Source organism: Chionomys nivalis, chromosome 11 (genome assembly GCF_950005125.1).
Source record: "Chionomys nivalis chromosome 11, mChiNiv1.1, whole genome shotgun sequence".
In the NCBI taxonomy this organism is placed as follows: Eukaryota; Metazoa; Chordata; class Mammalia; order Rodentia; family Cricetidae; genus Chionomys; species Chionomys nivalis.
The window spans coordinates 2,053,761-2,076,115 of NC_080096.1; the positions used below are offsets into that span (position 1 = coordinate 2,053,761).

The following is a 22,355-nucleotide window of genomic DNA, read 5'->3' on the forward strand; positions in this document are numbered from 1 at the left end:
AGCCAAGTGACAAAGCTAATAATGGGCAGTCAGCAGACATCACGCACCAACAGAGGTCATTTGGTACAGGACCAGGTCAGGAAACCTCCCCCACTGACAGAAGCGTAGGGTTCTCAGTGAGGGTTGGGGGTTCCAAGGACAGAGCCAGCCCTGCTCCCCAGCTGCAGAAAGCCCATCCTTTGTTGGCACATTTCTATGCCCCCCTCCAATAACAGGGATCATGCGGGGTACCCTGCCCACCCACTCAGCTGGGGAGACTCAGTCCGCCCCTCCTGCCCACCTGGACTGCAGAGAGAGACCTTCCTGTTGTAGATGAAAGGTCCTCTGCCCAGTGTTGGGGTCATGGGCTTGCCGGAGGACATCAAGGCTTCTACTACCCTAGCCACCTCCAGGGAGGTCTGTGGTCTGTTTGGGGCTAAGTGGGACCAGAGCCTCAGGTGCCTGGTGCCCTGACCCACCTGCAGCGGCATTGTCAGTCATGGTTCAGCAGCTGTTGATCTGTGGGGCGTTGGGAGCCCTGGTCCTCCTCCTCAGCCAACCTCTGTGCCTTCCTCCATATAAGCAGAGTAGACAGGGCTAGGCCTGGTGGGCGTGCACACGTTAGCTTGAGTCAGAGGTATCTGAGGCATAGGGATGGTTCGAGTGCCGTGGACCAGTTCCAGAGACGGTCCAGGCCCCTGGCTCTCCTCCAGAGAGCATGAGAAAATGAGTCCAGCTTCGATACCATGTGCACTCAACTGCACCTTCACCCGGCCTTGGGATTGCTGTTTCCCTTTGCTCACCAGGCTCATTTCCAGTCCTTCCAGAACATCCCTGACTCTGCCAGGCTGCTTCGCTCCCACTGCCACGAGCCACAGGTGGTGGTGGTTTTTCCTCTCAGGCCCCCTGGTGGCCATAAGAGGCCCTAACATGGGGGCTGCACTTGGGAGGAACCCAAACTCTCTTGCTTCTCCTAAGACTTTAGCTTTGCCCCCAAGTAAGCGAAGCCACAGTTAGGACTGCCATTCTGGTGAGAACGGTCCTCCCATGTCCTTAGCCAGTCATTGTGTCTGGACAATCAATTCCTTGTCCTCATCCCTGCTTGTTGGATGACACCAGACGTCACCCATCCCTGAGCCTCTGACTGAACAGGCTAAGGCAAATCTGATTCTGTTCAGAGACATCACAACAAACCCACTGTCTCCTATTTCCCTTTTTCTGAATTCTACTTAAGAAAGTATTTTTATTTGATGTGAATGAGCGTTTTGCTTTCATGCCTGGATCCCTGTGTGGTGAAGCCAAAAGAGGGTGCGAGCATCTCTGGCGCTGGAGCTGTGGAGGACTGTGACCCACTGCGTAAGTGCTGGGAACTGACAGGACCTCTGCAGGGGCAGCAATGCTGTTAGTGGCCGAGCCATCTATTCTGTACCCTACATTCTACCATGTGGGTCCCAGGCTCCAACTCAAGTCTTCAGGCTTGAGTCAGGCACCCACTGAACAATCTCGCCAGCCCCAAGTTCCTTTAATCTCTACTTATGCCAATCCTGGCACTTTTCTTTCCCCAAAAATGTATCCGCATTCCCGTTGTAAAGGTGCTAGCTCACGGTTGCTTGTCACATTCTCTGTAAAATCTCCACGCTGTCTATAGACGCGTCTCCCTTATTTAAAAACATCAGTCCAGTCAGGCATGGTGATACATACCTGTAATCCCAGCACCTGGGAAGCAGAGACAGGAGGAGGACCTCTAAGTCCAAGTCAGCCTTGTCTACATAGCAAACGCCAGATTAGCCAGGGCTACATGCTAAAGCCTGTCTCAACCAACCAACCAACCGATGGTCTGATGGGCATATTATTCTTCAAAGGAAAGCATTTTGGTTTTCTTACATGTAACTGGGTTGTAGAGCATCTGCCTTTGTATGAAGGGCTTGAGTTGGTCCCAGTACCTCCCACACACACACCCATAGCCCTGTCTGATGAATACAAAGATTGCCTATAAATACAGATGCATATCTGTAAAACATAAATATCAGAGGCACATATATAACATGTTAAAGCTTGTGCAGATTTGATCACCGCTGTTCAGTCTGCCTAACCTACAGGTTTCTATAGAGTGTGTTACACTGTTGCATTTCTCTCTACCTGTGACAGCCACCATGTTCTGTGGATTTCTGAGCATTTGCTGTGTGTGTGTATGTACATACATGTGCATGGACAGCCACAATGTTTTGCACCATCACAACAGTAAAACTCCTTCTTCCCCAGGGGCTGAAGAGATGGCTCAGTGGTTAAGGGCAATATTGCTTCTAGAACCTGCGTGCAATTCTTAGTACCCACGTCAAGCAGCCCATGTCCTATAACTCCATCTCCCCGGGATCTGTTGCCTCTGGCCTCCACAGGCAGCCCCACTTACAGGCACATACGTGTACTAAAGAGAAACCTTTTGAACATGTTTTTAAAACCTCCTTCTGCTCTTCTTGCTGTGGTTGTGTTTCTACCTTCCAGCTATGTCTTACAAGCTAGATGCCTTTCTTTAATTCTTTTAAAATTACATTTATTTGTCAGAGGGTATGCATGTGGAGGTCAGAGGACAACCTGCAGAAGTCACCAATCCCCTTCCACCATATGGAAAGCAGGCTCAGGCTGTCAGGCTTGGCAGCAGGTGCCTTTCCCCCTGAGCTGCCTTGCCAGCTGAGATCATAGGATTTTTAGTGCAATCTGGATCTATGTCTGCTTAGGCCCTGTTAGCCTGCCCTTTCCCTTCCCTAGTTCTTCCTGTCCCTGGACCACTCCATCACCTCCTGTGCTGGCTGCAGCTGCTGCCTCCTGGCCTGTTACTCACGGGACCAGCGATGCCCGGTCTCTGACTTCTCTCACACCTCCCCCATGGTGAACCAGTCTGCAGTTGACCTGCAACCCGGGTTACAAGGCCAACTTCAGTTCTCTTCGTGATGGCACTGTAGGAACTGTGCTGCGTGGTCTCCCACGGCTTCCTCCAGAGCTCCTCCCAGGTTATTTCCAAATTAGAATCATGGGTGAACCTGTGGGTGTGGCGATAGTTTAGCTGGATATAAAATCGAGCTAATTTTTCAATACCAGTGACAGGACATCACCATTTCCTGGTCACCTATCTTCCCCCCGTAGACTTTCTGTCCACCTGATTCTGAACCCTTTTTCACTCTGGGCACTTTAGAATTCCCCCTTCATTCCCACACTGCCTGCAAGCTATTCTCCACTCAGTATCCTGTCCATTCTTCCTCTAAGTCTGTGTGCAGCGGCCTACGGGTATGGCTCCCGCTGCTGCCCATCCCCCTGGAGCCCACGTAGTGCCCCCGAGGTTTTGGCTCCCACAACTTCTGTGGGAGAGAGGAAGGAGGCAGCCACTACCCAGATCCAAACAAGAGACTACTCCAGGTGGGAGGTAGGGGTGGAGTCTTGGATCCAAGTCCAGCTTTCCCTCAATTTTTGCTGTCCTTGGAGTCCTCCTCCGCCCCAAAAGCTCTGCTCTGGGCTACACCTGCGGCCTCAGCCTCAATCCATGGGGAGCCCTGGCTCCTGCAAAGCTGCCTGTCTCTCACCCTGCTGGGTAGGCTGTTTGGGTTAAGCATGGATCCCCTTCCGCGCCAGCCCTGCCCTCTCTGAGACGTCCTTCCTACAGGAAGACACTTTCTAGCTCTCTGGAGGTGTCTTAGGCACCAGTGTGTTCTCCTTGGCCATCAGAGAGGGGCATAGAACCCACCCAGGCCTCCTGGCTAGGGAGGCTCCCATGCGAGAGCCCTCAAGCCAGCTGCTCTTGGGAGGACCCACACCGAGTCTATGAAAAGCACAAAAACCCAGGCCATGAGGACACCAGTGTGCCTTTAACTCTCAGGACTTTACAAAACAGGAAAACCCACAGCCCAGCGGCCTGAATCCAAGCTTACAGGATGGGGTAGCTTCCAGCTGACCCAGGGCGGCGATGGCAAGTGGAATTGCCCATAAATACCTTTACATAAATACGGGCCGGACGGCGTTTCCAGGTAAACAGTTGGCTGGCTGCAGCGGTCCGTGGCCTTAGCACCAGAAGGACCTGTCAGGCAGGTGGGGCCTCACCTACTCCTGCCTTGGTCCCAACCCAGGTCCCTAAAGAGAGCCAGGATTCTTCAGCACAGCCCACAGGGTGCCCGTGTACATGGAGGCCTGAGGCTTGGTCCTCTTCCCTGGGCTCCTTGTGTTCACCACAGCCATCTTCCCCTGGCCATGAGGCTTTGGTAGGTAGCTGTGTGACCATCCACAGCCCTCCACAGAGATCCATCGCTTTCCGGAGGAGGCGTGGGTCCAGGATTCCTATATCCACACATGTCCTCTCGGTCCCTTGGGCTGGAACACGGTAGTGGTCCTTTGTGGGCGTTCCATGGGCTAATGCTTCATGGCCCTGCTGCTGGGTTGTTGGGGTGCCGGTCTGCCGGAGGACGGCTGTGTGGCCACTGGAGACACAGGAAGAAAAGAGGGTCAGCAACAAGGTGCAGTGGGAATCCCCAAGACGGGCCAATTCCAGGGTGAAGGTGGTGACCTTCTTCCCTCTATAGCCAAGTCCGGTAAAGGCAATAGCCCACCCCCACCCCCCACCGTGGTCCAGTCCCATCTCCAAGGTTCAGGCTCTGAAGGCACAGGGAAGTGGGCTACTCCCTTGGGCCTAACCAGAGCCGTGTCTGGGCAAGCATGTTCTCCACATGAACTCTGGGCTCCCAGGGAGCTGGACCATAGACAGCTCATGTTGTCCACTTGGGTAGACACCAGTAATGGGCCAGCAAGGCATTAATCGCCCATGCCCACAGGGACCTCACACAGCCACCATCATAACCTCCATACCACACTCATGTAAGCACTGGGGGAGGGGGTCTGCTCAGCTCCCACTCTGTCAATTCCAAGAACGGTGGGAGACAGGGCTTTGAGGCTGGGTGGGAAAAGCGTCACCCAAGGTTAAGCCAAGCTCACCCTAGGGAAAAAGAACTATCCCAGGACTCCCAGGGGCCAACAATGCTCTCTCCCCCCACAGCCCCATCCTCAGAGGTCTGCTAAAAGTCAAGGCCCTAGGTGTAGTACCAGATTTGACCACTGGGTGCCACTGTGGATAGCATTATGCACGCAAGCACTGGTCAGCAAATTGCAACCTAATCCAGAACCTGATCCTACCTGTGAGCTCCAGGCATGGCTCTTAATAGTTTGAGTCCATGACCACCTTGGAGAGGCTAAAAATGATTCAGGCGGTATCCCGTCTGCACTGAACGTCTTCAGGCTGAGGACTCCTTGGTCTGGGCCCTCCTCTCTTTCATGTCCTACCCTCAGAGTGCGACTGCTGGCCTATCACCTCCCTCTACAGAGATCCGTCCCAGCACCCTCTGCAGACTGGGCCTGGGGAGCCAACAAGAGATGCCATGCGGGCTGTGGCTATTCATGGGGGTGCAGCACAGCCAGCTCTACCTAGTAGATGGGAGGTGCAGTCTCAGAGACTCGGGGACTTGGGGAATCAAAAGACTGCCCCATTTCTATATGTGGCTACACACAGGCACAGTATACAATAAAGCATGTGTACACGTGTGTCTGGTGTACACACATGTACTGGAACATGCATGCCTTACTCAGGTATGCACCATAACACATGCATTTGAATTCCACAGAGTATATATGCATGCATGCCTGGTGCATGAACATCACAGGAGCAGGCATAGGCACATGATGCACAAAGATGTGGGCACACATATACATCTAAAGCCATGTACACACAGAGCACTCACAGCTGGAAAACATACTTAGATCATACTTAGACCCGCAGAGTGTACACATGGAACACATACATACCCTGAAACTGCATACCTAAAGTCCATGAATACCCTCATAGAACATGTACCTTGAGCACACACACCATGAAGATGCATACCCGGAACACACATCTTCAGCAAGACATATCTGGAGTACACACACACCTGGAGCACACACACTAGGAAGACACATGCACCAAGAGGGCACATGCCTGAAACATGTACACATGGTGCATGCACATACAGGCTTGTGTCGCTGCTCTGGTGTACTGGCACATGTACACATGCACTATCTCACAACACACTGGTGTACATACGTGTACTGATTAGCATGCATACAGTGCTGCTCACAGATACGCGGGCACACAGCACCTGCATGTCCTAAATCACCCAGCCCCGCCTGCATAGGGATCTGTGAGATCCCACAGAATCTGCAGGTCACTCGAGGGAAAAGGTTGGTGCTCCACGCTGACAGCACGTCCCATTCTTGCCCTCGGGAACCCGCTTGAGGCCCTACTCATCAACCACTGGCTGTGTGCATTCCGTGGGCGCCAGGAAGGGATGGCTGCATTTCTCACTTGGTGGTGGTATTAGGACAAGGGGTGGGTTCTTGGCCAGGGGCAGGGAAGTCTTCGGTTCCTCCCCTGGGAACCTGACTCACCTTCCCGGCAAGTGGGCCCTGTGTAGCCGTCCACACAATGGCACCGCCCACTGATGGGGTCGCAGTCAGCCCCACCCCCACAGTCACAGTGCAGGGCACAGCCAGGCCCAAAGTGGCCCCTTCTGCAATCTGTAGGGGCAGGAGGTAGGAGAGAAGAGCATAAATCTCCATTCCATCTGCCTGGACCATGGTTAGACAGCCCAGGGGGCATGACGCCCGCTGAGGAAGGAGGAAACAAAACCATGGGCCTCAGTTTCCTCTGAAAAGGATAACAGTTCCTATGTACTTGTTAAAAAGTCTGTGCTGTAACCGTGGGCTCCTACATGGAGAAACACCAGCCACAAGCCACGGGCACACATTCCTGCCTGGTGCCTGGGCTAGTGAGGCAGTACAGAGCAGCCGCATGAATCCCAAAGTCATAAACTCAGTTTTGCCCCCCAGTAGAACAGCCCCCCCATACTTAGACGGTCTGGTCTGAAGGGGTCATGGACATATTTCCACCTGATTGAGGCCTTTCTCATGACAGCTAGATAGAGTCAGAGCCTCTAGACTACCACAGAGCAGGGCCTAACCTCGGCAGCTACAGAGGGTGTCTGTGCTTGGTTTATCATATTCTGGCCACTGTCAACGGCCCCCAGAGGGCGCAGGCTGGAGAAGAGACCACAGAAAGGCATAGTGCCCAGGCTGAGGCCTGGCACGCAGGTACCCAGCCCACATGATTGGATATGTGCTATTGATGGAGACCTACCCTCAGGTGCCACCCTGAGCAGGACCCTCCACTCACCCAGGTTACATGTGGCTCCTGTACGCCCCGGTGGGCAAAGGCAGAGGCCGCTGGCGGGATCACAGGGCACCCCTTTCTGGCAGTCACACTGCTGCTGGCAGCCGTCTCCAAAAAAGCCTGGCTGGCACCCTGGTGGGGGCAACAGGCTCCGTGTTCCCGTCCCCAGATCAAAGAAGGCGAGGAAAAGGGTACAGGGGTTGGGTGGGGGCCTGACACTCACTCACCCTTCTCGCAGAACTGGCCGTGGAAGCCAGCGGGGCAGAGGCATTGGCCGCTGACAGGGTCGCAGGAGGCTCCCTGTTGACACTCACAGACTCCCTGGCAACCAGATCCGTAGAAGCCAGGGGGGCAGGCTGAAGGAGGACCCTGGTTAGAGTGAGTCGAGGGCAGGAGGCGACAAAAACCCCCAGTTTTCCCAAAATGAGCAAAGGACCGAACCCAGGAACTGAGAGGCCCTTCCCTGAATGTCCTAATCGCCCTCCTTCCCAGCTCCCACCATAAGCCAGCATCCCAGTCAGGCTCACATGAGAGGCATAAGGAACTGGCCTGGGAGCCCACCTTCCACCTATCCTGTGTGACCCTGAGCAGGCACCTCCAGCCCAGAGCCTGATCGGGCTCATCCCATCTCTCCCCATGGACAGTGACTGAGAAAGTGGCCATTGCTCTCAGAACCAGGACCAGCCTGGATGGTGTGTCCAAGGTAAGGGGACAGCCCCACTCACAGTGCTCACAAGCTGGACCATAGAAGCCAGGACCACAGTGGCAGGCCCCCGTGGTGGGCTCACAGGTGCCGTTGTTCTGACAGGAGCACTTGAGGAGGCAGGCGGCACCATAGTGCCCAGCAGGGCAGGCTGTGCAGGGATGGGATACAGGTTTCTTAAGTGCACCTGACTCTGTGCCCCTACACAGCCGCCTGGGCCCTTAACTCTGCATCCTTCTCGGGGTCCAGAGCAAGGCCCTCCCTGCTGGATAGTCCCGTGGATGTTTCGGTCCAGCTGCTCTCGGAAACTCACCCTGCTCACAGTGTGGCCCCATCCAGCCCAGCGGGCAGGAACAGCTGCCGTTAGTAGCATGACACAGGCCGCCATTCCTGCAGGCACACTCAAGCTCACAGCCCTTGCCAAAGCGATTCTGGGGACACCCTAGGGGCAGAAGGCAGGCACAACTGAGAGCTCTAACAAGGGCAAGGGGTGGACACGTTCTGGGGATATGCTCCCCACAGACTGGTATTCACTCAGCAAATGCTTCCTGAGCTGCCTAGGGCTGGCCTTGCCCTCGCGGTGTCCACAGCACCAGGACTGAGGGCCACTCTAAGACAAAGGGGACCAGGGTCTTCAGCGGACTGTAAGCACCTGCACAGCTGGCAAGGAGTCAGGAAGGCTTCCTTCCCATCAACACGTCCTTAGGACTGAGGCCACAGGTCAGGCATGGCCAGCCATGTGGACTCAGAGGGGGCCTGCTGACCACCTTGTACTGCCTGCCCACACCGCTATCTTTCCTAGGAGTGAACGAGGTGGCATCCTGGCTACTGCCTGGCCTTGGGCTTCTACTCTGACTGTACCAGTCCCAGGCAGGAGCAGTAGGCCGAGAACAAAGGTTCAGAGAGCAGCCCTGGTGAGGACTAAAGGAGGAACTGTGTGTGTGGCCCTGGGACTGGGTCACTGACATGAGTGTGGACCATGACCACTGTCTCCTGGTTGACCCATTTCTTGCCAATCTAACTTTGTCCCTGCAGGGGACCCCAGCCTGGGCCTGGCAAAAGGACCAGGAAAACACTCTTCCAAGAAGATATTACCAGGTCACAAAGAGCTACCAGGCTCAGGATGAGGTTCCGCTGGCCACAGAGACATGAACAGGCCATGGAATGAGCCAAGTCTCAAGAGTCCTGTGTGGGTGGGGCCTGAGCTGGCATGAGATGACCTGTTTGCCATCAGGGCAGGCATATGGTTGAGGACACAGCTTCTCAGGCAAGGCTTCTGGAGAATTCACAGTGGCTGTGAGTGTGACTGTGTCCCTGGGGAACAGGCATACACACCCCTCATGATGGGCTCACTTCGGCAGCCTGCTCCGTGACTCAGTGATATGTTGGTGAACTGTGCATGTGCCCAGCCCCCGGCAGACACTCACCATGTTCACAGTGGACTCCAGTCTTCCCAGGAGAACAGACACAAGTCCCTGACACAGGATCACAGGCCGCCCCTTGCCCACACGCACACACATGGGTACAGTCGGGGCCGAAGCGACCCTGGGGACAGGCTGTGGAGAGAGCAGGTAAGTGGTTGCTTCCACCTGGGCTCTGTCAGAGGCTCCACGAGAAGGTTCTGCTGGGAGCTGGGTCCCAGGCCATCTCTACAGAGACACTGACACAACACCCCCAGCTCCGCTTGGATTTCAAGTGGGGAAAATCCCCAAGTGACTCAGGAGAAAGTCCCTTTTCTGGGCGGGATGCTTGGCCACAGGGATGTTCTCAGTGCCTGGTATGTATCTGGAACAGAGTTGGCCAGAAGATGGGGACCCTCTGGGATCACATTGATGCCCCAGGGCAGCACACCCTCATTGCCACTCTACCTTAGTTCAGTAATGGGGGGCAAGAATCAGGGGTGGGCAGGAGGCTGGCTGTCCTCCTATAGGCCGGCCAGCAGGGCCCTACTTCCTCTTCCAGAACTCAGCCTGGCCACTCACCGAGGCTGCAGTCAGACCCCAGGAATCCAGCAGGGCAGTCGCAAGCTCCCGTGGCCGCGTCGCAGGAGCCGCCACTGAGACACTTACAAACTTGTTCACAGCCTGGCCCATAGTGCCCGGGTGGGCATCCTGCAGGGAGAGAGAGGGTCTGCCACATAAGCTGGGGGCTGGAGTCAAACATGCAGCAGCCCTGAACGCGGCATGGCCACCCTGCGAGCTGCAGTAGCCCTGAACGCGGCATGGCCGCCCTGCGAGCTGCAGTAGCCCTGAACGCGGCATGGCCGCCCTGCGAGCTGCAGCCCTGAACGCGGCATGGCCGCCCTGCGAGCTGCAGCCCTGAACGCGGCATGGCCGCCCTGTGAGCTGCAGCAGCCCTGAACGCGGCATGGCCGCCCTGCGGGCTGCAGCCCTGAACATGGCATGGTCGCCCTGCATACAAGAAGAGCAGACAGAACCCCAGCTTCCCTGAGGTAGTGGGCAGCACTCACGTTGCTGACAGTTGGTGCCATGGTAACCGGCAGCGCATACGCAGGCCCCTGAAGCAGGGTGGCAGGTCCAGGTCTCACCAGGACAATGGCATATGTGCCCACAGTCCTTTCCAAAGGTGCCAGGCTGGCAAGCTGGGTATAAGTTGGGTAGGGTCAGCCCTGGTCTAGCCCTCAGGAATCCCCGAGCTGTCCCACTCTACAGGGTAGATGTTGGGGGGAGCACTTACCCTGCTCACAGCCAGGTCCAGTGAAGCCAGGGGGACAATGGCACTCCCCAGTAACATGGTGGCAGGGGGCACCAGATGGGCAGCGGCATCGCTGTGTACAGGACTCTCCAAACCAGCCACGTGGGCAGGCTGTGGGAAGGGGAGAATTAGGCAGGCTTTCCTGGAGGTGGGCAGCTAGGAGCCCTGAAGCGGCTGTGCAGGGCCAGCTCCCCCCAGCCATCCGATCTGTGCTCTCCTGTCTAGGTGAGGTGTGCAGGGCCAGCTCCCCCCAGCCATCCGATCTGTGCTCTCCTGTCTAGGTGAGGTGTGCAGGGCCAGCTCCTCCCAGCCATCTGACCCATGCACTCCTGTCTAGGCTCACCATCCTCGCACTGTGAGCCCCTCCATCCTGGGGGACAGAGGCAGGCCCCGGTGACATGGTGGCAGGTGGCACCTCTCCGGCAGGTACAATGCTCTTCACAGTGAACTCCAAACGTGCCCTTGGCACAGGCTGTGGCATGAGAGACAGAGAGGAAGACTGGGAATTACAGCCTCAGCCCATGGAAGTCAAGGGGAAAAGGGAGGCTGGGTCTAGAAGCCACGAAGGGTTATGGAGGCTCCTGAGGATCCTGACTCAGCCTGTAAGCCTCAGCAGCCCCACGTTTAGGTCTGAGCAAGGGGCTGTCTAGGTTGGCCTGCATAGAAAGGGAGCCAATGAGTGAAAGACTCAGTAGGTTAGAATGAGGACAAGCCAGCCCAGTATCTACTTGTCCAGACTCTGAGGGGTTCAAAGTCTGGAGGGGGGGAATAAGGATCATGGACACAAAAACTACAGCCTGGGCAGCATCTTGTAATCATGGAGCCCTGGGCAGTCTAGGCTTCAAGTCCAGAGACCAAGTCTTTCTCTCTGAAGCCTTGAGATGAGTACACCCCTCTTTCCAAAATAAAAACAAACCAGTCAATCAGGTTGGCCTCTTAGGTACAGCCAGGAGGCCCTGAACCCATTCAACAGTGGGCCATATTGGCGAGAACCAGGCCTGGCCCATACATATCTTCAGCATGGAGTAAAACAGGGTTGACCTTGGCAGAACCTCCCAGCTTCCCAGAACCCACTCACGGCTCTGACACTTGTCCCCAGTCCAGCCGGCTGGGCAGAGGCAGTGTCCTGTGAGCCGGTCACATATGCCTCCGTTACGGCAACTGCAGCTGAGTTGACAGCCAGCTCCATAGTGTCCAGGAAGGCACTCTGAAAAAGTACGGGTAGGGAGGGTCTGACTTTCTGGGGTACGGCTCTGTCCGGGAGATATTAGCCCAACATCCCTACATCTGTGTCCTTGGGTGGCAGGCTGGACACCACAGCCACCCCCAGGGTGCTGACCCTCCAAAGGGAGTCCTCTTAGGCCTGAGGGCATGTCTACTACCCTGGCCGGCCAGCTCACCTTCCTCACAGGCCAAGCCGGTCCAGCCCTCTGGGCAGGTGCACTGGCCCGAGATGGGGTCACAGCTCCCTCCGTTGCGGCACAGACAGGAATGTTGACAGTCCTTGCCGTGCAGGCCAGCAGGGCAGGCTAAGGCCCAGAAAGCAGAAGCAAGCCTCAGCGTCTGGCCAGCAGAGCCCTTTGGAGTTCTTTGCATTTCCACATTCCCCAAAGCCCACCCTGACTTTCAAGTTGGAATCTTATCAGGGCTGGTTTTATGATGTCTGAGCCCAGGCCTGTCCTCGGGAGCATGGCACCAAAGGCCAGAGTCAAGATCCCTCCCAACTTCCCCCAAAAGGTCATGCTGACAGGTAAGCCCTGCACACATGTCCCTCCATGGCCCCACTGAGAGACCATTACCCAGGACTGGACCCTGAACTTCTAGGCAGGGCTTACCCTGCAGGCAGGTGGGTCCCATCCAGCCAGGGGCACAGAGGCATTGCCCATGGACGGGGTCACAGGAGGCCCCATTGAAACAGGTACAAATCTGGCTGCAGTTAAGCCCATAAGTGAGGGATGGGCAAGCTGTAAGCAGAGAGGAGCCATCAGGGACATAGCCAGGGGACTCCAGGAGAAGGTGTCGGGGAGCTGAGACAATCTGCCAGAGTCTCAGGGCCACCTCTCAGCAGAGCAGCCACCAAAGGGGTGGTCGTTTAGAATCTCATGGGTGAAGCTGTGTCCTCGGTTGGATGCCAGGAAGGGGCCCGGGGTGTCCCCCCATCATGAAGAACCTGTGCTCCCACAGAACCCCCTGCATACTCTGGGCGCAGTGTGGGCCCCAGCGGCCAGCTGGGCAGATGCAGGAGCCGGTCACAGCATCGCAGGTGGCCCCAGCGGAGCAGTTACAGGCATGGGCACAGTCTAACCCGAAGAAGCCAGCAGGACAGGCTGCAGACAAAAGTGGCATTGACAAGAGGCTCAGAGGCCAGAGGACCCTGCCCTGCACCCAGTTCACCATGCTCACACCCCAGCTCACCATGCTCACACCCCAGCCTGCACCCAGCTCACCATGCTCACACCCCAGCCTGCACCCAGCTCACCATGCTCACACCCCAGCCTGCACCCAGCTCACCATGCTCACACCCCAGCCTGCACCCAGCTCACCATGCTCACACCCCAGCCTGCACTCAGCTCACCATGCTCACACCCCAGCTCACCATGTTCACAGAAGCTTCCCCTCCATCCAGCCGGGCAGGTACAGGCCCCACTGACATGGTCACAGGTTGCCCCATGCTCACACTTGCACTTCTGTTCACAGTTAGGCCCAAAGTACCCCTGGCGACACCCTAAGACACAGACAGCTCACTGTTAGTTGGGACACCAAGAGTCTGGCCAGAGCCCAGGACTGAAGGGAAAGGCCTGACAAAGAAGCCCCTTCTCTCCCAAGGGTGGGGATACTTGACTTTATCACACCCCTCCACCCTTTCCCAGACCTCATCTTCAGAGCCCACTAGGCTCTCACCTAGGGAGGCCTCTAAAACCAGCTACTCTGACTCAGCCCATCCACAAGCCTTGGAAGGAAGGACACAAACAGGGGCCTAAGCAACCCCTCTTCCCTCCCCCGCCCTGGCTGGGACAGCCCCAACTCTGCACCTGCTACTTCAAGACAAGCTTGAAGTCTGCCACTGACAGGTGCATGTATGGTATGTGTGCACCGGAACACTCAGGTACATGTGTACACATGTATATGCAGATGCAAGTGTTCTCATGTGTGTGGTCACACGCCTGTGCATGTCTGTGTGCACACTGAGAGAGGGGTACGAATGCCAGACCAGTACTCACACTGCTCACACCGAGGACCTTCGTAGCCAGCCTCGCACAGGCATAGGCCACTGATGGCATCACAGCTCCCGTGGCCTGCAGTGCAGTTGCAAGCGTGGATGCAATCGGGCCCCCAACGTCCGCTGTCACAGGCTGCAACAGAGCGAGCTCAGAGTCACCTTGGGTGAGCTCCAGAGCCAGGTCGTCTTGGGCCAGGGGCAAGGGAGGGACCTGTGCACAAAGGACGGGCAAAAGACCCACATACCTCTCTGGCAGCTGAGACCAGTCCACCCTGGAGCACAGCTACAGCGGCCAGTGGCTGGGTGGCAGTGTCCGTCATTGGCACAAGCACACCTCATCTGGCAGCCAGTTCCAAACCAGCCAGCTGGGCAAGCTGTTGGTGGTAAAGAGGGTGAGCGTGGCAGCCTGGCACACCCACCCAGGGCCACCGGTGGAAGTTGAGGTCAGACACCAGCCATACTCACCATCCTGGCAGCGGCTACCAACAAAGCCAGGGAGGCACAGGCAGACTCCAGTCCCAGGGTCACAGCGGGCACCGTGTTCGCACGCAGGGCAAATCTCCTGACAGCCAAGCCCCCAACGGCCCTCGGGACAATCTAGAGCCCACTTCCAGGGTCAGTTATTCTTTCCCCTGTACCCTAGCTGACACACTGGTGTGTGCCCAATACATCACTGGAGGCCTCTCTTGCCATAATCCAGAGAGGGAACCACTGTTCCCATATAAGACTGCTAAGGAAAGAGGCAGGCCTCAGAACCCCAGGGCTGCAGGGCACCCCAGGGACAGTTCAAGAGCAAAATAAAGAGCCTGCTAGTGAGACAGGGAGCTGATGGTCCAGGAGGGCACAGTGCAGGGCACCTCCCACACCCCAGCTTGTTCCACATGACTCCCTGAAGTTACTATAAAGGAGCCCAGCACAGCATGGTCAGGGCTAAGCTTCCAACATGATTTATGGTGGGGTTCCCAAACAGATCTGGTATCAGGGTCCCTAACTGTAGTCTAGACTGGAGTCCCCCAAACAGAGCTTGGACTGGGATCAAGGGTCCCTAAATGTGGTCCAGGGTGGTATTCTTAAACACAGCCCAGGGTTGGGCCCCCTGGAGCCAAGCAGCTGTCACTCACCTGCTCCACAGTCCTCCCCGGTCTTCCCCGGTGGGCACAGACACTGTCCTGTGACCCGGTGGCAGGGAGCCCCCACACAAGAGCAGGAACCTGAGCAGTTCACACCAAACGTTCCTACTGGGCACTCTGTAAGCAAGAGCAGGTGGCTTCAGTCACTCTGTGTGTAGCTATCAAGGCTAGGAGCGTCCTCTGGAGACCCATGTAGAACAGGACAGGTTGACGGAAACAGGAACTTGGCAGGAGGGAGATCTGCAAGAGGTCAGTCTGGGGCATAGGGAAAGGCAGGGGAAGGGATGCCAGAGGGCCAGGCAACCTGTCAAGCAGACGCTATGGGCATCCAGGACCCTGGAGAGCTCCCAGGAGCAGGGGACAATTCCTGTTCCAGGATGGTCCACCCAGGGGGCCACTACTAGCCACTTCAACCAAGGTGTGCCGGCCTGTCCCCTCTGTTTCATACCCAGCTCCTCAGCCCCAAAGCTGTAGCCATCGGCTGGGAGTGGGGTGGGAAGAAGCAGCAATGGGTCCGCACAAAGAGTAAGGAAGGACACCAGAAGTCTGGGGCCCTCCACACTCTGAAATGTAAGTTACACCAAGGAATTAGTATGGGAATTAGGGTGTCCTGGACAGGAATGGTCAAAGGCAGGGCCTCACAAATGCATATGGCCACTCCCTGAAGTGCCCTGGTTACCAGGAAGCCCTGAGTGGCCTCACTTGGTAAAGCACCTGTGCTCCCTATGATTCCTCTCGGGGGAGACTGGGGTAGGAACTGAGGAAGTCACAGCAGGATTTCCGCCTGCCTGGCATCTGCCCACTCTGCCCGTTGCTGGAATGAAAGAGCAGGCCTGATGCAGAGGTACGGCATGCAGTGGGGACCAGGCGTAACACGTTTGCATGCGATAGGTGCCTGACCATAGCACCCACACAGGCGTGAGCACGCACATGCGCACACATGTACACGCACGGAGACAACCACACAACACAGACCAGGGAGAAAGCCCAGCGTTGCTGCTGAGGTGGTCCCTCAAGGCTTCAGGAGTTCTTCCCCTGAGCACAGACTTGTGCTTGGGGCAGGAATAGTTTCCAGACCTAATAACAAGGGGAAGGGGAACCATTTCTGTAAAAGTATGTGTGTCATTTCCTGTGGTTTATCCTTGGGGGCCCTGGAGGCTTCAATAAAGTAAAGAAAGGCAGAGGGGGTTCCTTTTCCTTTCAGCACAGGGGCCTGACCCCAGGGCTGCTGGGAAGGCTTCCCTGCACAGCTGCCTCACTGGGCCTGGCATGCAGCATGGAATCTGGAAAAGGGGGACAGAGGCTTAGGAAGGAAGGCATGCGACAAGTCTGTGTCTACACAGGCATGTGGGTGCATGTGTGTGCGCGTGTTCTGGGTGGCTCTGTTAGGAGGCTTGGTCCTGTCCACTCCCCAGACACTGTATGGACCTGGGGAACAGCCTGAGACTGCAAAGTCCTAAGAGCATGCCAGGTCTGGGGTCTCTAGACTTGAGTTGGGAGCCCTGAATATTCTCTCCTATGCCAACAAGACCTGAGAGCCCTTGCCAGGCCTCATCCCCCTCTGTACCTAGCTCGGTGATGCTGGGAACTTTTTTGCTTTTCTCCCCTAAAGAGAGGGGAAAGGGAGGGGATGGCTAGTGGCTCCTGCACTCCTCTCTATCCTTGCCCACCCCAAAATGGTCACACTCAGGCCCTGAAGCTCCTGTCTAATCTGACCAATGGATATACAGACAGCAAGAGTTATGCGAAGAGAGGTTCAAACATCTCCAGTCTGCTGGCAACAGCTATACTGACTGCCACACAAACACCAAGGGCCTTGCCCCTCTCTCGAGGACTGTGACCACATGGCTATATCCTCTCCTGGTCCTGAAGCTTTAAACTGAATGTTTGAGAGTCCAGCCTGCCATCCCACAAGTTACATGGCTTAGATCCTCACATTAAGGGTCACAGATGCCCTGCTGGTATAGGCCACATACCCTATCCTCCCTCTCTGGTCCTCTATGTCAAGCTCCCAGCCCCATATATGCTGGACTCCAACAAATGAGCATGTGATTTACCCGCTCCCCAGCCTTGCCTCGGGTCTCCCGGTGATACCTAAGGACCCATCTCACTAATCTACCCCTCAGCAGTCTTGAGGCTCATTCTCCTACCTACCAAGTAATTAAGAGTTTCTAGGCTCTGTGTTCATTCATACATGCCTGACAAGACCCCACGGCCAGATGACAACTCTCCAAAGCATCCTTCCCTCAGCGGCCACCCCGCTCCTCCTCACACCTGCTCCCTCTTGTCCCCTTCTCATCCATCTTGCCCAGACTCCAGCCCAGAGCTCTCCCAGGACCTTCAGTAAGGTGAGGAGTGATTCCACAGAGCTGATGACCATTCCTCTGGCCTGAACCTCTGAATACCTAAGATAGTCCAGGAACCACCCTGCCCCTGGGATGACAGTAGGTATAGGGGCCATTGGCACCCAGGCACCGGATCTGCAGCTTCAGGCCGGCCATGCGCTTTTGTAGTTTCCCCAGTCGCTGGAACCCCAGGGGTCAGTCACTCACCTTGGCTACAGTCCTCCCCCTGGTAGCCAGGAGGACACTGCGTCCTACACTCGCCGCTCACAGGGTCGCAGGCCACACCCGGCAGGCAGGTGCAATGGTGCCTGCAGCCAGGCCCAAAGAAGCCTGGCTCACACGCTACAGGGTGAGAAGCAAGACAGAAAACGTGAGATGGAAGTATGGAGGTGAGGCTCTCAATGGCCCAGGACCTCCCTCTCCCTCAGGGACTCACCTTCCTGGCAGCGCTCGCCCCAGAAGCCAGCCTTGCAGGAGCAGCTGCCGTCCTTTGGGTTACAGGACTGTGTGTGTGACTGCTCACAGCGGCAATCCTCAGAACAGCCGGGGCCAAAGGCCCAGGGAGGGCAGACTGCAGACACAGAGCCATTAGGGGCCTGTCCACTGCAGCACTCACCCCAGTCAGCCTGAATCACCAAGGGTGGGCCCTGGTGGGCCTGCAGTAGCTGAGCCCCCTTCCAGAACATTCTAGGAATGGGCACATCTGTTTGTGAACCAGGGCCTCACAGCTGAGATGCTGTCCCTGGAATGTACCACTTTCTAGCTAGGACAACCCCAGCTTCCCTCTCTCAATTAACTCTTACAAATGTCAAATGCTGCCTTCACCCTCTCTTTCTCTGCTAATCTGCTGCCCCCTTCCCTGAGTGTCTGTGTCCCTGGAGATAGGGACTCTGAGGAGCTGGCTTTGTTCCACAAGACAAGATCAGTGTCCTGCAAGTTTCCTGGGAGTCTGTCCCTGCTCGCCTCCATCACCAGATGAGAAAGAGGCAGGAGTGACACCAGCCTAGGGACAGAGCACCAGACGCCTAGAGGCCAACACAGTAGTGATAAAGACTCCATCCACAGCGGCTGCTGCAACACTCCCAACACAGTGTGAGACTCAGCACACACAGAGATGTGGCAGAACTCACCAAGATGGCAGAAGCGGCCGTAGAGTCCTGGGTCACAGAGGCAGGCCCCATAGAGGCGGTGGCATCGGCCCCGGTTAGCACAGTGACATTTCTTACGGCAATGTTTGCCATAGAAGCCCTTGGGACAGCCTGTGGGAGACAGATTAGTGAGAACTGCAGAGAACAGTTGGTCTACTCACACGTAGTTCTTAGACGAGGGGACATGAGAGGCCTCGTGTCATGGGACAGGAGACAGGACAGCCGTGCCCACTGGGATGCCTGCTGGTTGTCCTGGACAGTCCCTCATTCTGGAATATTCTGGAGATGGAGCAGACTCATCAGCATACCTCTGAGAGTGGCAAAATCTCTCCTAAGTGCCCTGACCTCTGATCCACACAGAATACTGAGCCCAAAGAGAGAGGGCTGCAAGGTCAGGGCTACATCCAAGCCTGGCAGGCTGCCCTTCTCCAAATACTGCCCTCTGGCCCGGCCCTGCCTTGTGTCCCTCCTATTGAAAGGGACATAGATAACTGAAAATGAAACCCCCAAAGCTGCCGTGTCCCAGTCTCCTGGATCTTGAAATAAGACTACCCACATTGCTCACAGACCCCCAAATCCAATGAACAAATGTGCTTAGCTTACAGGCAAGTGGCATTTGAGACAGAGAGAGGAAGTCAGCTGAGAGGTGTAGTCATATAGGGCCACAGGCAGAGACTGGAGGAATAGAGTCACAAAGTGAGGGACACCCAAGGCCTGGGAAACCAACATGAGGGCTCCATGAGATCTCCACTCCTGAAATTCGGCTGGTCTGTCCCCAGAAGCTCTCTTTAGTTTACCTATTGGGAAATCTGGTGCCCTCCCTGAGACTGCAGGAGAAAAGCTTCTGGGAAGCTATGTAATGTCCCTCAGGCCACCTGGAGCCTGTCACACCCAGGGCTCCCCCAGTCTCCACGTGTTGGCAGCAGAGAGTTAAGAGAGGGACAACAGAGACACTAAGCAAGGTTGGGGAGAAGCCATGAGCACTGTGGGCTGCTGGAGTGCCCTGTTGTCACCCTTGGGGCTGGGTTCTGTCAACCGTGTCCTCTCGCTCTAGCAGGAGCAGTTACAGTGGCAGAAAACATGAGAGACCCAGAGACAAAGCCGTCCCCTCTCCCAGAAGCTTATTCCCACAGACTGTAATTCCCCACAGTGCTGTGCGTACGGCGAGACAGGATGTCAAGCATCACCCCAGGCAGCCACAGCACAGACAGACGCCTTCTACAAATCCCAGCTGGCCATCTCCAGCTCTGCTTGAATGCTCCCAGGTCCCAAGGGCTCACCACTTCCCCAGGGAATCCATTCCAAGCAAGTCTCCACCCATGGAATTGAGTCTCAACCTTCTGTGTGTAAGCCCCAGGAAGTAAGAAGGGTAAGAAACTGCATCGCTTCCCCTTCCCCTAGAGTTCCCGAGGGAAGGGCTCCACGCACCATCCTCACAGTGGGCTCCACTGACACCCGGGGGACAGCGGCAGGCTCCTGACACGGGGTCGCAGGTCCCGCCATTCTGACAGGTGCAAAGAGAGCTACAGTTCTTCCCGAAGGTGTCTGGAGGACAAGCTAGGGAGGGATGACAGGGAACAACAGGATTACCAACCAGCAGGCAGAACTCTTGAGGTCCTTCTGGTGTTAAAGGCACAAGTTTTAAACAAATGCCTGGGATGGCAAATGACAATTTGTGCCTCATGACCCCGACCACACTCATGGCAGACATCACTAATCAACACACGCACACGCTAGCCCTTTCAATCAGATGGCCCATTCAGGTGATCCTCACAGTCTGAGATGAGTCTAATTCCCTCCTGGTCAGGAGGCTTTGGGAGAGATAAGAAGGCTGTAGACAGACCCATTTCCAGGGTGCTTCAGCGGCTAACCTGTTGTGTAGCCCTGAGCAAGGCTCTGCTCCTATCAGATGGTTTCACAGTCCCAGCTACCTGTATCAGAGAAGCCTGCCCACTAGCTCTCCTTCACAGACACAAACAATACTCTTAGATATTTGTTGACTTGTCATTGGATCCCTGGAGACTGGCTGAGAGCATCACACACCCTGTCTGCTGCGCCACATCCTAGTAGCATGTCTAGGACGGGGGGGGGGAGCGGGGGCGGGGGGCAGTCAGTAGACTCTCATCAAAGGGAGATAAGATGATATGATGGTAAGTGGATGGGAAGGAGGGAGGAAGGGAGGGAAGGACAGGTACATGGGTATTGTGGGTGGATGGATGGATGGGTAGGTAGATAGATGGATGAGTAGATGGGTAGATGGATGGATGGATAGGTGGGTAGATAGATGGATGGGTAGGTGGATGGATTAACGGACGGACGGACGGACGGACGAACGGACGAATGGATGGGTAGGTGGGTAGACGGGTGGGTGGACAGATGGGTGTGTGAGTTGATGGGTGGACAGATGGGTGGGTGGAGATACTCAGATTCTTCTCCCCAGAGCTAGGCAGGAGGAACCATACAGGATGGATGCTCACAGCTCTTGGGGCCCACAGACTCTGCCTAGACGCCTCCCTCCCATGTCTCACTCTCATTGCAGACGATCCCTGTCCAGCCCTCTGGGCAGTCACAGCCACCCAGGCCCGGAAAGCAGGTCCCTCCATTCTTGCAGTCATCACAAGTCAGGCTGCAGTCATGGCCGAAGGAGTGGTCCAGGCAGACTGCAGAAAGATGGGGAGAAGGACGTCAGAGCTAGATCCCCTGGCCTCAGGCCCTTGGGCCAAAGAAGAGGGGACAAGGGGCTTCCTTATCTCCAAGCTCCAAGGTGAGATACAGGAACCCCACCCTAGGAGCTGGGAGCCAATTTAGCCCTGAATGAGCTGTCCGGGTTGTAAGGGGCGTATCCTCCCATAGTGGACCCAGGACTGCAAGCTGCCATTCCCCAAATGGGGAAACCACGAGGGCAGGCCCATGCCTCACCAAACTTCTCGGTGAGCGTGTGTTCTCCCCGCAACTCTGCTGCCTCCTCCTCGGCCCCATAGTCGTCCTGGAAGAGTTGTGGCAGCTCGTCCCTCAGCACCGCGATGTGGGGCAGGGGCCGCACGAAGGGCAGCTGGCCATCCAGGTCTACCACGGACTCTTCTAGGGCTGGGGAAGGACATGCAGGCCTCTCAGCCTTTCCTGCCCACACACTCAACAACACTGCCTTAGGGCTCAGCTCTTCCCTCACCTGGTCAGCGCAGAAACTGGACACCTAAGACTCCCTGCAACACTGTGCTGGGTCCACTCACTCATTCATCTGACCAACTTGCTTCCCTCTGCCTGCTAACCCCACCCCTACCACAGGAGACGGGACCATACAGGGCTCGCAGAGGTGATGGCAAGCCAGCTGGCACACCAGACATGTGGGTTACTGGGATCAGACACCCAAAAGGCAGCTGTGCCTGGGGGAAGCTCACGGGTGCAGCCTCTGCGGTCCTCGTCCAGCCGGTAACCAGCCTCACAGAAGCACTGGAAGGAGCCAGCGAGATTAGCACAGTGATGTTCACAGCCGCTATGACCAGAGGCACACTCATCAACATCTGCAGACAGACAGACAGCGCTGCTGGGGTGGTGCTCCCAGGGTCGGAAGCCCAGAGACCCATGCCTGTCCCAGCTGTACCTCATGGACAGGGTCAAGCGCTCATCGCCCTGAGCAGCCGGTAGCACTACCACCCCCACCCCAGCCACGGTCTTTCCACTCAAGAGTAAAAGGACACTGGGCATCTGTCAGGAGAGTCACTTAAAGAACAGGCATGTCCCCAACCCTGTGAGGGAAGCCAGAGACTACTGGCAGTGGGGAGGGGGCACAATGGTGTGTGCGCCTGATTAACATGCACCTGATTGCATACAAGTGAGTGCTTCTGTCTGTGTGTGAGACTGGCTAGCTACACGGA

The 22,355-nt window shown here is 56.2% G+C and overlaps 1 protein-coding gene across 6 annotated transcripts in view; it reads right to left on the minus strand.

The window, feature by feature from the left end:
* Positions 1–2,560: 2,560 nt before the first annotated feature.
* Megf6 (multiple EGF like domains 6) overlaps positions 2,561–22,355 on the minus strand; it is a 99,848-nt gene continuing 80,053 nt past the window's right edge. For 3 of the 6 annotated variants that reach the window (XM_057785202.1, XM_057785201.1, XM_057785204.1), the window contains 27 exons: positions 21,879–22,001; positions 21,400–21,567; positions 21,009–21,140; positions 19,909–20,037; positions 18,463–18,591; positions 17,769–17,903; positions 17,540–17,674; positions 14,979–15,104; positions 14,323–14,454; positions 14,103–14,231; positions 13,859–13,990; positions 13,234–13,362; positions 12,836–12,964; positions 12,473–12,601; positions 12,038–12,166; positions 11,716–11,844; positions 10,981–11,109; positions 10,620–10,748; positions 10,393–10,524; positions 9,905–10,033; positions 9,350–9,478; positions 8,236–8,364; positions 7,945–8,073; positions 7,447–7,575; positions 7,223–7,351; positions 6,439–6,567; positions 3,818–4,442 (listed from right to left, as the gene is read on the minus strand). In XM_057785202.1, the coding sequence (XP_057641185.1) occupies positions 4,375–4,442; positions 6,439–6,567; positions 7,223–7,351; positions 7,447–7,575; positions 7,945–8,073; positions 8,236–8,364; positions 9,350–9,478; positions 9,905–10,033; positions 10,393–10,524; positions 10,620–10,748; positions 10,981–11,109; positions 11,716–11,844; positions 12,038–12,166; positions 12,473–12,601; positions 12,836–12,964; positions 13,234–13,362; positions 13,859–13,990; positions 14,103–14,231; positions 14,323–14,454; positions 14,979–15,104; positions 17,540–17,674; positions 17,769–17,903; positions 18,463–18,591; positions 19,909–20,037; positions 21,009–21,140; positions 21,400–21,567; positions 21,879–22,001 (3,476 nt within the window). In that variant the 3' untranslated portion in view covers positions 3,818–4,374. Of the gene's footprint in view, positions 3,018–3,817; positions 4,443–6,438; positions 6,568–7,222; positions 7,352–7,446; positions 7,576–7,944; positions 8,074–8,235; positions 8,365–9,184; positions 9,237–9,349; positions 9,479–9,904; positions 10,034–10,392; positions 10,525–10,619; positions 10,749–10,980; positions 11,110–11,715; positions 11,845–12,037; positions 12,167–12,472; positions 12,602–12,835; positions 12,965–13,233; positions 13,363–13,858; positions 13,991–14,102; positions 14,232–14,322; positions 14,455–14,978; positions 15,105–17,539; positions 17,675–17,768; positions 17,904–18,462; positions 18,592–19,908; positions 20,038–21,008; positions 21,141–21,399; positions 21,568–21,878; positions 22,002–22,355 lie in introns of those variants that run through there. The other 3 variants (XR_009058011.1, XM_057785203.1, XM_057785205.1) reach the window with 3 other exon arrangements.